The 12959-nt window shown below is 34.7% G+C and overlaps 2 protein-coding genes across 2 annotated transcripts; one reads left to right on the forward strand and one right to left on the reverse strand.

Moving 5' to 3' along the window:
• The first annotated feature begins 5100 nt into the window (after nt 1-5100).
• LOC140965619 (chromophore lyase CRL, chloroplastic-like) lies at nt 5101-8672 on the forward strand. Its single transcript, XM_073425733.1, has 9 exons — nt 5101-5335; nt 5407-5456; nt 5946-6006; nt 6114-6149; nt 6354-6404; nt 7188-7280; nt 8062-8166; nt 8270-8362; nt 8449-8672. The coding sequence occupies exons 1-9, from the start codon at nt 5156-5158 to the stop codon at nt 8584-8586; spliced, it is 807 nt and encodes a 268-aa protein (XP_073281834.1). The 5' UTR covers nt 5101-5155; the 3' UTR covers nt 8587-8672.
• Nucleotides 8673-9123: 451 nt separating this feature from the next.
• LOC140965674 (probable beta-1,4-xylosyltransferase IRX10L) lies at nt 9124-12854 on the reverse strand. Its single transcript, XM_073425823.1, has 4 exons — nt 12401-12854; nt 10949-11337; nt 10320-10561; nt 9124-9802 (listed from the first exon to the last, which is right to left on the reverse strand). Exons 1-4 carry the CDS (start codon nt 12504-12506, stop codon nt 9289-9291), a joined length of 1251 nt encoding a protein of 416 aa, XP_073281924.1. The 5' UTR covers nt 12507-12854; the 3' UTR covers nt 9124-9288.
• Between the last annotated feature and the right edge of the window lie 105 nt (nt 12855-12959).

The raw sequence follows: 12959 nt of genomic DNA on the forward strand, positions 1-12959 counted from the left end.
AAGTTATTTAACTTGAAGATGAGAGAAGATGCATCGGTGGCTAAACACATCAATGAATTCAACACGATTGTTTCACAGCTGACATCGGTTGAAATTAAATTTGATGCTGAGATTCGGGCACTTATTCTTTTGGCGTCTTTACCAGACAATTGGGAACCAATGCGGGCAGCGGTTAGCAACTCTGTTGGAAAAAGAAAGCTACAATTCAATGATGTCAGAGATCAAATTCTTGCTGAAGAAGTTCGCAGGATGGATTCTGGTGAAGGAACATCATCAAGTTCTGCTCTAAATCTCGAGAATAGAGGAAGGGGCAGGAGTGACGAAAAGAGTTTTAACCAATGGCATGGTAGATCCAAGTCGAGAAACGGAAAAGACAAAAGCAATTTTGAAAAGAATGTGAAGTGCTGGAGCTGTGGTGAGACTGGTCACTTGAAAAAGAATTGCAGATCAACAAAGAACGACGCTAATGTTGTTACTGAGGAGGTACATGATGCTCTATTACTATCCATGGAAAGCTCGGTTGATTCTTGGGTTATGGACTCGGGAGCTTCGTTTCATACCACTGGTAATCGTGATGTATTCGATAATTACATTGCGGGAGATTACGGAAAAGTTTTCCTGGCTGATGGAAAACCTTTGGAAATTGTTGGTATGGGTGATATCCGGATGAAGATGACAAATGGATCTGTCTGGAAAATCAACAAAGTAAGGCATGTACCAGAGTTGACACACAATCTGATTTCAGTGGGACAGCTTGACGACGAAGGTCATAAGGTGACCTTTGGTGATGGTTCTTGGAAAGTGAAAAAGGGAGCCATGATTGTTGCTCGAGGAAAGAAAACTGGAACACTGTATATGACTTCCGGTTTGAGAAATAAATTAGCGGCTGTGGATGCTGGAGCTAATTCAAGTCTATGGCATAGTAGGCTTGGGGATACGAGTGAGAAGGGAATGAAGATGCTTGTTTCAAACAGAAAGCTACCGGAATTAAAGATCGTTGAAAACAAGCTGTGTGAAGCTGTATTTTTTGGAAAGCAGAAAAAGGTGAGCTTTTCAAAAGAGGTTAGAGAACCGAAATCAGCGGATTTGGAGCTGGCACATACTGATATATGTGGACCATCTCCTGTGACATCCCTTGGAGATCACTCAAGATATTATGGCACTACTGTTGACGATTCGAGCATGAAATTTTGGGTTTATTTTGTGAAAAATAAATCGGATATTTGAGACTTTTAAACAGTGGGAGTTAGCCATGGAAGATGTGATGGATTCACTGTCATCCAATCACATGTGGGAGTTGTCAGAACTTCCTGAAGGTAAAAAGGTTTTACATAGCAAGTGGGAGTACTGGTTAGAACATAACGGTAGCAGGCGGTACAAAGAAATACTTGTGGTAAAAGGTGAAAAGGAAGTCATTGGTTACACTGATATTTTCTCTCTGGTGGTAAAGTTAACTACTATCAGGAGTGTACTTGGATTGATGGTAAATGAAGATTTACATCTGGAGCAGTTGGATGTAAAGACTGCGTTTCTTCATGGAAAGCTAGATGAAGAAATGAATCAATCACAGGGATTTGAAGTACGAGGGAAAGAGAAAATAGTGTGCAAACTTCAGAAGAGCTTGTATGGTCTCAAACAAGCTCCAAGACAGTGGTACAAGAAGTTTGATGGTGTAATGAAAAATGATGATTTTCTGAGGTATCAGGCTGATCACTGTTGTTATGTGAAGCTTGATGGTTATTATATCATACTACTGATTTATGTAGATGATATGTTGATAGCAGGAGCTTGTCTGGAGGAGATTGATAGACTCGAGAAAGAGTTATCAAAGGAATTTGCTTTGAAGGATTTGGGTGCTGCAAAACAAATCCTTGGAATGTGGATCCTTAGAGATCGGGTGAATGGAGTCTTGAAGTTTGAGAAGATTCCTGAAAGCAAGAATCCAGCTGATATGCTCACAAAGGCTGTTATCATTGAAAAACTGAAGTTGTGTTTGACTTCAGTTGGTCTCCTAGACTAACAAAGGAGATATGAGCTGCTGCACTGATGGTGTGAAGACATGATTGAAATCAAGTCTTCAAGTGGGAGAATTGTTAGGTGAGTTATTATTTAATGGGGTGGGACCCACATTAAATTAAATAATAATAATAACGTATCCCACATCGGATTGTTTTAAAAACTGAAAGAAAGAATTAGTTATAAATAAAGCTCAATTCCTTCAGTTATTGTATCCCAAAATCAAAAGCTTTTTAGCTTTGATAAATAGAGAGTGCATAGAAAAAAAAGAGTGTATTTTTTTCTTGAGTGTGGGAATTCTCTTGTGTGAGTTAGAGAAATTATTTTCTCGGTATACTCGGGTTGGGAGTGTGAGAAATATTGAGTGTATTGGTGTATACACTTGTTGTAATATTTCTTCCGGTTATAAAAGTTGCAGTGCTCCGTGGACGTAGCTTATATTGGGTGAACCACGTAAATCTTTGTGTTCTTGTTGGTTATTTTATTCCGCAAGTTTTTGGGTACTATTATCATCGTGGTCGGCATCGTTTCGGGGGTGTAATTCCCCAACAGGGCATGTATGGCGGCAACCGGGATTTTGAAAAGTTGACCATTGCACATGCAGGTTGAGCTAGGATGCTGAACTCTGCATAAATAGAAGAAAACTTACCAGGCGTAGCAGGAGCGTCCAATTCATACACAGGTATCGAATAAATAATATATAGACAAATTTTTGTTTTGTATTATTCAATTCTACCTCTAATTTTTATATGTAAATTTTATGGTATAGTTGACCATATTATAATATTCTTCTTCATTTCTACTAGGAAAGTGGCCCGGGAAATTTCTTGCCGGCTACGTACACTTAATAAACGTGTAAGGTTTAACAAAGGTATTGTTGGGTGTAATAATTGTTCTTGTTTGGTAGAGCGATCGACCCGTGATACTTGAGTTGCTGTGCGGTTTAAAAGATTTGAGTTGCACCATTACCACCAGCTATAGCTTTTGGTAAAACGATAAGCACTTAGTCCTACACTTATATTTTAAAGTGTTTTTGATAATTAATTGTGAATTTTTTGAGACGTATATTTTATTTTATCGACAAAAAACATTAAATGAAAATAAGTTGCTACGAGTGGAAGGGATATAGCTAGGAATATGAGGAACATAAATTTCTAAACAACCCTTAAGATTCGTAAAATGGAAATATATAATAATATAATAATGTTTAAGTTTATCTAAGCTTATGTTAGCTTTGCGTTTTAATCAAGCAGTCAACTCAGGATGAAATGTCATTAACATTATTTTAATTTTAAATGTTAATCTTCCGTTTCATTTGACCTTGATCTGTGTATCGGATCTTTTGGATACCCTGTAATTATTCAAAAATATTATTGGATTGCTTACAAATTTGATGGCTTGTGCCCAATTATTACGATATTCATCTGCTTTTTCTGAAAAATAAATCAAAGTTTTTACAATAAACAATATGGATGTTGTTTCATATATTTTTTTTTATTGAAGAGATCCTATTTAATGGAGGGAGCCCTTAATTTTTTCGAGGTAAAAAATAGAAATGATAAAATATTTCTCTATGAAAAATACGAATCGAAGGAGCCTTTGACCCGCAACAAATAGAAGATGATTTACGAGGAAATTAACTATTGTGAGATTTAATATTGTGGATATTAATAGTTTTTGAATTATATGTAATTTATGATTGAGGCTATTAAGAGAATATTTCTTAGAGGAATTGTCTGTCAAATAGATGTTGCATAGACAAGATAATAGTCCATTAAGAAGTATTAGTTCAATTTTTTTTTAAAATAATTAATTTTTAAGAAAGAACGTTATTTAAAAAAAAAATACAACATGTTGTTAAGTCACTTGTTTTCTTTAATTTTACCACACGTTATTAATAAATATCTAATTTTATCATTTAAATTGACGATTTTACATTATCATTTCATGTGTTATAGCAATGCATCGCGTGACATTGATGAGAATATAACATTAATTATTTAAATTCAACGCGGTAATTTTTTCTTTTAAAATAAAAGTCCACACTTTTATTTACAAAACATATTTCACGCCTTTAATAAATTGTACTTACGTACGCAATCATGTGCAACAACTGTGTTAATTATTTTGTTAACCAAATCAAATTTCTTCTTACCAAGCATTGATTACTTCTATAGTTCGTTATATTTAACGATATTTGTATGCTAAATGTCAGGGATCACGATTCTTCCATGTTAATAAATATAAGCGTTCATATACACCTGTTGAGTGTTTGTACTAATTTTTTAAATATAAAAAAGATTATATTATTTCAAATTTTAGAGTTTTTTTTTTTTTTTGCATCAAACTCTCATGTGAAATATAAAAAATTCACACTCGTCTTCTGTGAAAATTAAATAGACATACATATTAGACTTTAATATGTTTTTGTAAAAGTTGCACAAACATGGCCTGAACGAACTGGAAATTATAAAGTCAAATTCGGGCCATACAATAATTTATCTTGTGCGCGTGACAAATTTTCAGACTTGAAAAGTTTGAAATTAACAAAAGCAGGGAAATTTACTTAATTGCATGGTTTCCACACTCCAAGAAATATGCTTTTTACACCTTGTGATCTTTGCAACTACCAAGCAGATCCTCGGAAAATCCGAGGGGAATAAGGTCAATTGCGATTGTTCATTTAAATTTATGGCATTCGTTGCTTATCTATTTAATATAAGATTATCCATTTTTACTTTTAAAAAAATGTGGTCAAATGGAGATCATTTTTAAACTCAATTTTCGCGTAGGATTATCGACCCAAATCTCGAATGTCATGTTAATTTTAGACAATTCATACATTACCCTTTCAAAGTTGTTAGATTACCATGTTTGAAACTCAGAGAGCCAAACATGATTTAATGTCTTGGCCGAAGCGTACGAATCCAACTGACTCGACCTACCCGAATTGATACTTCTATCAAAAGTAATTCAATTACAGATACACTTTTTAAGAGATAAATTGATAATTAAAACAACTTTGGGGTCCAAATTCTAATACATATTTTTTTAATAAAAAAAGTACATAATATTAATTTAATATTTTCTGAAAATTGGATGGTGAATGAGCCGTGTGTGGATTGAGTAGCAGTATACTATGTGCACTGGCTCGGCTTCGGGCTCCGACTCCGACTCAAACGGGTGGAACAAAGCTCGCGGTGTGGTTCTGAAAGCTCTAGTATTGATCGGCGGCGCTTTATTGCTAAAGCGCGTCACCAAGTCTACCACGCGCTGGGACCATACTCGCATCGTCGCCGACTCTCTCGTCGGTGAGAAGGTAGATTTCTTGATACTCTTTTTCTGCGATTGAATTATTTTCTCTATTAATTTGTTTTTCATATTTGTTAGTTTTCGAGGGAGCAAGCATCGAGAGACCCGGAAAATTACTTCAATATAAGGTACTGCTTGTTCTCAACCACGAAAATTTACTCTAGCAGCGTTTTAAACGTTTCATTGGTGAGATGGGGTTTGATTAATTGATATATGCTTTGTATTTTTGTTTGTGTTGATAAATATGCGTCAGCAAAGAAATGGATGATGCTCGATTTTTCTTTTACTATTTTGTGAAATTGGTGATAATATCACTGTTGAAGCTTGAAACTTTCAGATATAGTTGTTTATGTTTGACAGCTCGAGAATTTGGGAAGTCGGAATTGGAATTAATGAAAAACCAACTGAAATTTCGATAAATGTTTTCTGGTTTTGAATTTTAGTTTGCCATTTAGTGCTTCCAAGTTCTGGTCAGTTTAAAAGCTTCTTATTCACAAATTCGTTTTAAAATGGGGCATGTTTTAGTGTAAATATAATTTGAAAGACTTTTTCTTTTCTTCTTCTTTTCCTTCATCGAAAGATGTTAAATCTCTTTGACTTCATATTTTATTTTGCAGATGGCTTTCATGCCCTGCTGCAGAAATGGTGGATGGTTCAAAGATTTTATATTTTGAACAGGTGATAATTTCTGAAGTCATCTTCAATAAGCTTCGGTTTTTGCTTGGATTAATATTTCATTTGCATTGCATAATTGGCCTTTTTTAAACTCGATTTTCTGTGATTAGGCATTCTGGAGGACTCCTCACAAACCTTTTCGGCAGGTACCTGGCATGGTGTCATTTTCTTCATGCTGTTCCTAATTCCTTTATATCTCCAGTTCATCTTGGTTCTGAAACTATGACAAGATAATGTCATTTAAGTTATTTTCTTACATTTTTTGAATAGTTGACATTATAATTGCTAGGATGCCTATGTTTCGAAGCCCATTACTTTCTTTCATTTATATGTGCATTCTCTGGATGCAGAGATTTTTCATGGTTAAACCGTGTTCAAAGGAGATGAAATGTGACGTTGAGGTCAGCTTCAAGTCTGCGTTTCACTTAATTTTGGAATGTTACCTTTTAAAATTGATATGCAACTTTACCAGCATTCTTGTAGATTAACTCTTAAATACTGTATTAATATGGTACAGCATACAAATTCTTGAATAAAACTTAAGAATTTTCCATCATAATATATATTCCACGCAGATATTTTAGAAAGGGGTGCTTTATATTGATCTTTTGTGTGAGGGTGTTTAATATTACTGAGAAGAATGATTCTCCCTAACAATTTATGCAGTCTTAATTTAACACGATTATGGTCATGAAACAATTGTTAATGACCCAAAATTAAGTATCTCTTTGGTTTATCATGCATTAAGAATATGATCAAACTGTCCTTGGAATAATACTTTGACCTTGTTACCTATATTATTTATTTGACCTGTAGGCATAGTCTTGTGATTTCTCATCCGAGAGTGATGGTTGTTTTCATATTTTTTCAATCTGTCAAATAGTAAATGTGTTTATCACAACAGTCCTACACACTGAAATTATGGGTAAGTGACCACAGATAAGTTATTGGATTTTGTATGTCACGATGTGGGTTTACCTATTTTTTGTTTTTTTTTTTGTCTCAGTTTCTTCTGTTTTTTTGTTTTTGTCTCAGTTTCTTCTTATACTTTGTCTTCAATGGTTAAAATTGAGTGGTTGTAGAATCTTAGGACCTTTCAAAAGTCAATCTTGTGTTTTTTCTTTCTTTTCTCCCTGAAGCGAAGTTGCGATATTTTGATATTGACACGCCTGCTCAATGAACAGCTGAGTACGTACGCAATCAGGGATGCAGAAGAGTACAGGAACTTCTGTGATCGATCAAAGGAACAACGGCCGCAACCTGATGAAGTTATTGGAGTAAGCATTGTTTACTATTAGAATGTGAACTTAAAAGAGTAGTTGTGATTGATTCTATTTTATCTTTGCTTCCTCTTACTTTTTGCTCAAAGAACTTATCCATTATAACGTGTGTGCTATTATTGTATATTTGGGGTACTATTTGGTTCATGAGATAAGATGAAATATGATGAAATATAGGGATGATAATCAATAATTATAGATAACAAAATGATTTATAACTCTAACCAGTGTAGAAGCTGAGCCAAGCGAATGAAAAAATATGTGTAATTAATTAATGTCTCTTCCTTCCCATCAAACCGTGCCTTGGTGGATAGAAAGCCTTCTATCATCGTGTTTGATAAAGAAAGAATCTTCTGGTTGTATATTCCTTTCTCGCTGCCTTTTCCTTTTGTTTTGATGAAGGGGTGTACATTTACGATTGCTTTGAACTGAATCACTAGTTGGCGACATTGACATTTAGCAGACAGAAAGAGCGAAGTAATAGTCTCAAATGATAGAAAGTAAGCCCAAATATCACACAAGATTAGGCTATAAGATTACTTTTGTTTTAGGTACAGTATATTGTTAAAGAAAATGAGATTGGTTAAATCTCCAATGATAAAGTTTTTTTCTCACATAATGGCATTGGATTACAGTGAATATGGCCAGTCAAACTGCCAAATGTCTGAGTCGAGGTCTCAAAGGGCAGAAGTGATGCTATATCAAAGGCAATTAGGTTTTGTGGCAGAACATGTTAGACAAGGACATTTTTGGACAATAACTTCAACTATAACTGTAGGACATTGCTGAGCATCTGACAACCATTCATCTGAAACGTTGTGAACGAGGGAAACGTTGCTTATACGAAGGATCAACTCCAGGAGACGGATTTCCCAATACCTGGGTATGTCTATTGATCTTTCTTTTGAATCGATAAACCCGCATCAGGTTTTCGTAACCGATAGAATTTGACACGCCAAGGAATTAATATGTCCAAAATATCGCAGAATGGTGCTTCATACTGCACCTCAGAACTTGCTGTGTTGAAAAATAATGAAATACACAAATGGGACAAAGGATACGATGAAGATGGGAACCAAGTTGGTTTTGACTCTACAAAATATTCTTTCTTAAAGTCTTTTAGTACTTTTAGTAATTTAGATTATTCTTTTCCCTTGTTTTTCAGGTTTGGGGTATTAAGGGTGGCCCGTACGTGTTTAAACCCGCGCCATCCTCGAGTTTTAGTGACCCTGTTACCCCTTTAACTTTTCCTAAATTCTCAGAGAAAAAGATAGAAGGGTCATTTGTTCTACAAGAGTCATGATGGTTTCTTGTATCAGTTCCTAAATGAATCCTGTTTTGCAAATAACATACCGTAATCTTTTTCGAAATGCCATATTATTTCGAGTATTTATTTTCTCGTCTCATAATTCTTCTGTGTTTGTATAGCAAATAGCTTGCTCTTTAAAATATACAACGGCTGAAACTCAAAATGAAACGAACCCATTTTGTTCCATAGATCATGAGTTATCGATCGATTATATGTTTGCATACGTTTTGTTTTGAATATTTTGATTTCCTTCCTATGTTATTTAGTATTTTTTTTATAATCATAAAATAGTAAAATTTAAACATATTCTAAAAAATTAAATATGCATTAGAATTATATTTGCGAGGTGAAAATTTTAAAATTGAAAAAAAGCATATCCAAAATAATTATAATTTATGTAAAAATTAATAAAAGATCATATTGTCTTTGAATTGATATATTTATAAAATCATATCATAATTTAAAATATTATCATGCGATTTGAAATGTTGAAATAAAAAAATTTGTTCTAATCCTAGATAAACTATGTAGTCCGTGAAACAACATCCAGAAATGCTATCACAAGCAGTAATGAATTATTTTACAAGAAAATATCAGAGTAATCAAATATATTTCAAGATACACAAATTCCTGCTACAAAAAAAAAAAGGCATCGAATTCTAGTGAAAAAATGGGACCATTACCACAGGCAGCATCTTACCAAGGTTTAAGATCAGTTACTGGACCTGCTGTCCAGTTCAATATCTTTTCACCGGGTCTCAAGAAGACACTGTTACCATGTGGTAACTTACGAGCAAGCCCATTCAAGATTTGATGAAAAGCATCCCTGGCCTGAGCAGGTTGCGGGAATAGCATGGCCTGTTTCATGGATGGGTTGGCGAGTAATCTCTGCTTCCTTAGTATTTCAGCAATGGGAATGGAGGTAAGAATTGTATCCAGCTTGGGAACATCATTTTCTGCTACAAATACCCCAATATCTTCCCATGGAATAGCGTCAGCAAATGGTAAGACAATGTCATCAGCTATAATGACAGGTATGCAACCGAATATAACTGCTTCGACTAATCTGGGGCTCCATGGAGCCCATCCAAGTGGACACAGGCAAAAGATAGCCCTCTGCATATCCTCATAGTAGGTGGTCGGGTGCTCTGTTGAGATGTCAAACAAAGGATTGTTCTTATAGTTTTCCCACACTGACGCTCGGGCTCCTCTGAGAAGTTAGTAGCATATATTACCACAAAATCTAGATTCCAGATGGGAAATTATCAAACTTCAAGCACAAGTGTAATTTTTAGATGAATGTTTCACAAACTAAAACATGAACTAGCCCCCTTGACTAAATTACTAGGCCCACCTTTATTCAATTGCGTAAGGAGGTTTTTTGTGTTTACAAAAAGAATAGGGCGTCTCTCAATCCTCAATGAAATCATCAAATCATAGTAATTTCCACAAATCCAGAACATGAGTAAACAGTGATTTCAAATGAAATTTGAATAAATAATTTATATCTTCTAAATGAATGGCTTTCAAATAAAATTTGAATCAATAATTTATAACTCATAATGAATGACTCTGTTTGAAGGTCGCAGAAGGTATTTTTATACTACAGATATTTTGTTTGCATATTTAGTTATTTTTTTAAAAATGGTTCATAATGGATTCACCAATATAGGTTTATCTTATTTTCAAACACATGCATTCTTACTGAATAAAGATTGAGAGGATACCTTGCATAGTAACCACCTTCAGGATCATTACCAACATCATAGAACAAACCTCGGAAGTAAACAAAGATAGACCGAGGAGTACTAGGAGGAATTAAGTGCGCTTGCATTTTCTGTGGAGGAGCATATGGAGGAATTGTGATAGAGCCATCCTTTAAGCAAACATGGTTTCGCTGTCCAAAAGTTTGAACTAAGGTAGCCCGTTGGAGTAGTGAAAGAATCCCCCTTTCAATAGCTTTCTCTTCCTGAACAAGAGTAGTACATACATTTAATAACAAATTATTCCACTGCGTAACAAAATTATTTCAAATATTTTAATAGTAGTTTCAAGAAATTTAAGTTAAGACACAACTGAGATAAACACTACTTTAACTCGTTATTTCAACATAGAACTTGCCCTAATTTATTAAATATATGATGTAAATATATGATGTAATTTGTTTACCTGATGCTTACTGGCATTTTGACATACAAATGCATAGGATGATATTTGTCAGTGATAACAAGATTTTTGACTTTTACCCGATTTCTGTAATTATACCAGATTCTACAATTTTATAGCATAGTAAACAATACCCAAATCCTGAATTTGCAAGTACGGAACATAGAGATACATCGATCGACTTTCTTACTTGATAGTGAAAGCATGGACCAAAATCATGAGGCACGATGAAAAAGTGATCTGCACCTTCAGTCCGGTTCCAATAAGGCCAATTTGAAGCAATAAGCTGTATCACACTCCTCATCATACGAGGCGATTTGAAAGGTAAAGGGAGACCATTTGGTGTGAGGTCACAAGTAGTATACACAGGGGTGTAAAACCAATCAGCCTCTTCAGGATTAAGAGTTCGAACAGGACTTGATAAAAGAAAACGGTGCATGTAAATCTCTGCAGCGAACATATGATTGAGGCATCTTGGATCCTTTTGTAGAATCTTTTTGTTGTATTTGCTGGGGAGATCGTAAATGAAAACTTTTAACCTTCCAACAGGGTCATCTTCCAATACGTCACCAGCACTTCCTGAAATTCAAATGTCAGCTATTTAAAGGAAGTCTATACTTTAAGGTTAATAATACCTCAAAAGAAGTTGAAACTTGTCAACCGAACTGATAGATATAAGTTCAGACTTAAAAAAACCTAGAGAATCAAATACCCAACCAGGTGTTACTTGCTCCTAACGATTTGATGTCATGTCGATTCAAACAGTATGAGTTATTCTTCCTACCTGGCATACCTTGAGAGAGTGAACAAATTGAAGAGCTAGCGACAAAGAATAAAACACGCACAATCGGCCACGCACTCCTTTTGTTCGTAAAACCGTTTTTGTCAATAGAAAATTATTAAAACCTACTAAACCAGTCCATTTTTTGAACACTCATTTCAAAACAATCCTATATATGTTCACTTTTAATTAACTCTCTCAGTCCAAAACAGACACCCTAACAAAAATACCAAAAATACATGCTTCATAGGCTTTAACAGCAGCTTGCACAACACTCGTCAACTTACCATTAGCAGATTTATGATGTTATCAATACATACAAACACCATATGATACCATAGAGTGATTTAAACTTCTCTACTGAGTAATCCTTCCCTAATACAACAAACTCATTCGGCTATGCATGTCATCATAACCCAACCAAGAGAAGTTAGAGAGACCGGATCAACTCGATCTACAAACGACTGAAAGTAGGTCCAAAACTGGAACCTCTGACACATCAGAAAATCATAGGTCACAGGAGCTACCTTTAGAAAACGAGTTCACTTGATAGTAGAGCGGGGTGGTGTTTGGGGAATGCTGATATGGTAATTTCAGGAAAGTGCTCTGTGCGAGCATACTGGACACACGTATTTCAAGAAACCTTTTGAAACTTGCATTTCCAAAGAAAAAAAAGTATAATTGAATTGCGAACAAGCAAATCCTCACTTTCCCAAATAAAAAAAAAGTTTAACAAAAATGAACCCAAACCAGAAGATGTTAAAGCAACTTAACTGATAAAGGTACGAAATTTCAATCAAGTCGAATTAACAAACGAATGGAAAAGTGCCCACCAAGAACACATGAAAACAAGATTCTTACCGGAGATTCTCTCAGTTTGTTGAGTCCTTTGAAACTTGAAAGCTCCGATCTTCCAACAGAAACACAAAACCAAAATCACAACAAAAACCCGTCTTCCATTCTTCATTTTTCACACTTCTCCACCACTCTCCCTCAAGATTAAACCAAAATAGACAATAAATCAAGGAAATCCCAATGCTTTATCACATTAAAATCAGCCCAAAGGAACAATTATGGAAAAAAAAACATTAACTTGATATTAATGCAAATGGTTGGAGCGAGAGAACTTCGATAGTTGGAACGTCATTACAAAGAGTAGCTGAGGGTAAGCCCTTTCTTGCAAGCTGGGATTTTTCGCAATACATCACCCAAAAAAAATTATATTAAATAAATTACAGGTATGTCATTTGCTTGTAGAAACAGGAAAGCCCGATATATTTTTCGCGGAGGAAGGGATGTTTGGTCCGGATTGAAAGTGATTGTCAAGTAGTCTTTGGAATTAAATCGGTGTCAATTAAATATATTTAATTGTATCAACAGATTCAATGTATTAATCCACAATAATACATGTGTTTAATGT

The sequence above is a fragment of the Primulina huaijiensis genome, unplaced genomic scaffold (genome assembly GCF_012295235.1).
Source record: "Primulina huaijiensis isolate GDHJ02 unplaced genomic scaffold, ASM1229523v2 scaffold11459, whole genome shotgun sequence".
Classification (NCBI taxonomy): domain Eukaryota; kingdom Viridiplantae; phylum Streptophyta; class Magnoliopsida; order Lamiales; family Gesneriaceae; genus Primulina; species Primulina huaijiensis.

Bases quoted from the DNA above. Each gene is read 5' to 3' on its own strand.
- LOC140965619 (XM_073425733.1), top strand. From the start codon at position 5,156: ATGTGCACTGGCTCGGCTTCGGGCTCCGACTCCGACTCAAACGGGTGG. The intron at 5,336-5,406 runs GTAGATTTCTTG...CATATTTGTTAG, and splicing joins ACTCTCTCGTCGGTGAGAAG to TTTTCGAGGGAGCAAGCATC. The intron at 6,405-7,187 runs GTCAGCTTCAAG...CTCAATGAACAG, and splicing joins AGATGAAATGTGACGTTGAG to CTGAGTACGTACGCAATCAG.
- LOC140965674 (XM_073425823.1), bottom strand. From the start codon at position 12,506: ATGAAGAATGGAAGACGGGTTTTTGTTGTGATTTTGGTTTTGTGTTTC. The intron at 11,338-12,400 runs GTAAGAATCTTG...TTTGAATTTCAG, and splicing joins ACAAACTGAGAGAATCTCCG to GAAGTGCTGGTGACGTATTG. The intron at 9,803-10,319 runs GTATCCTCTCAA...CTAACTTCTCAG, and splicing joins GAAGGTGGTTACTATGCAAG to AGGAGCCCGAGCGTCAGTGT.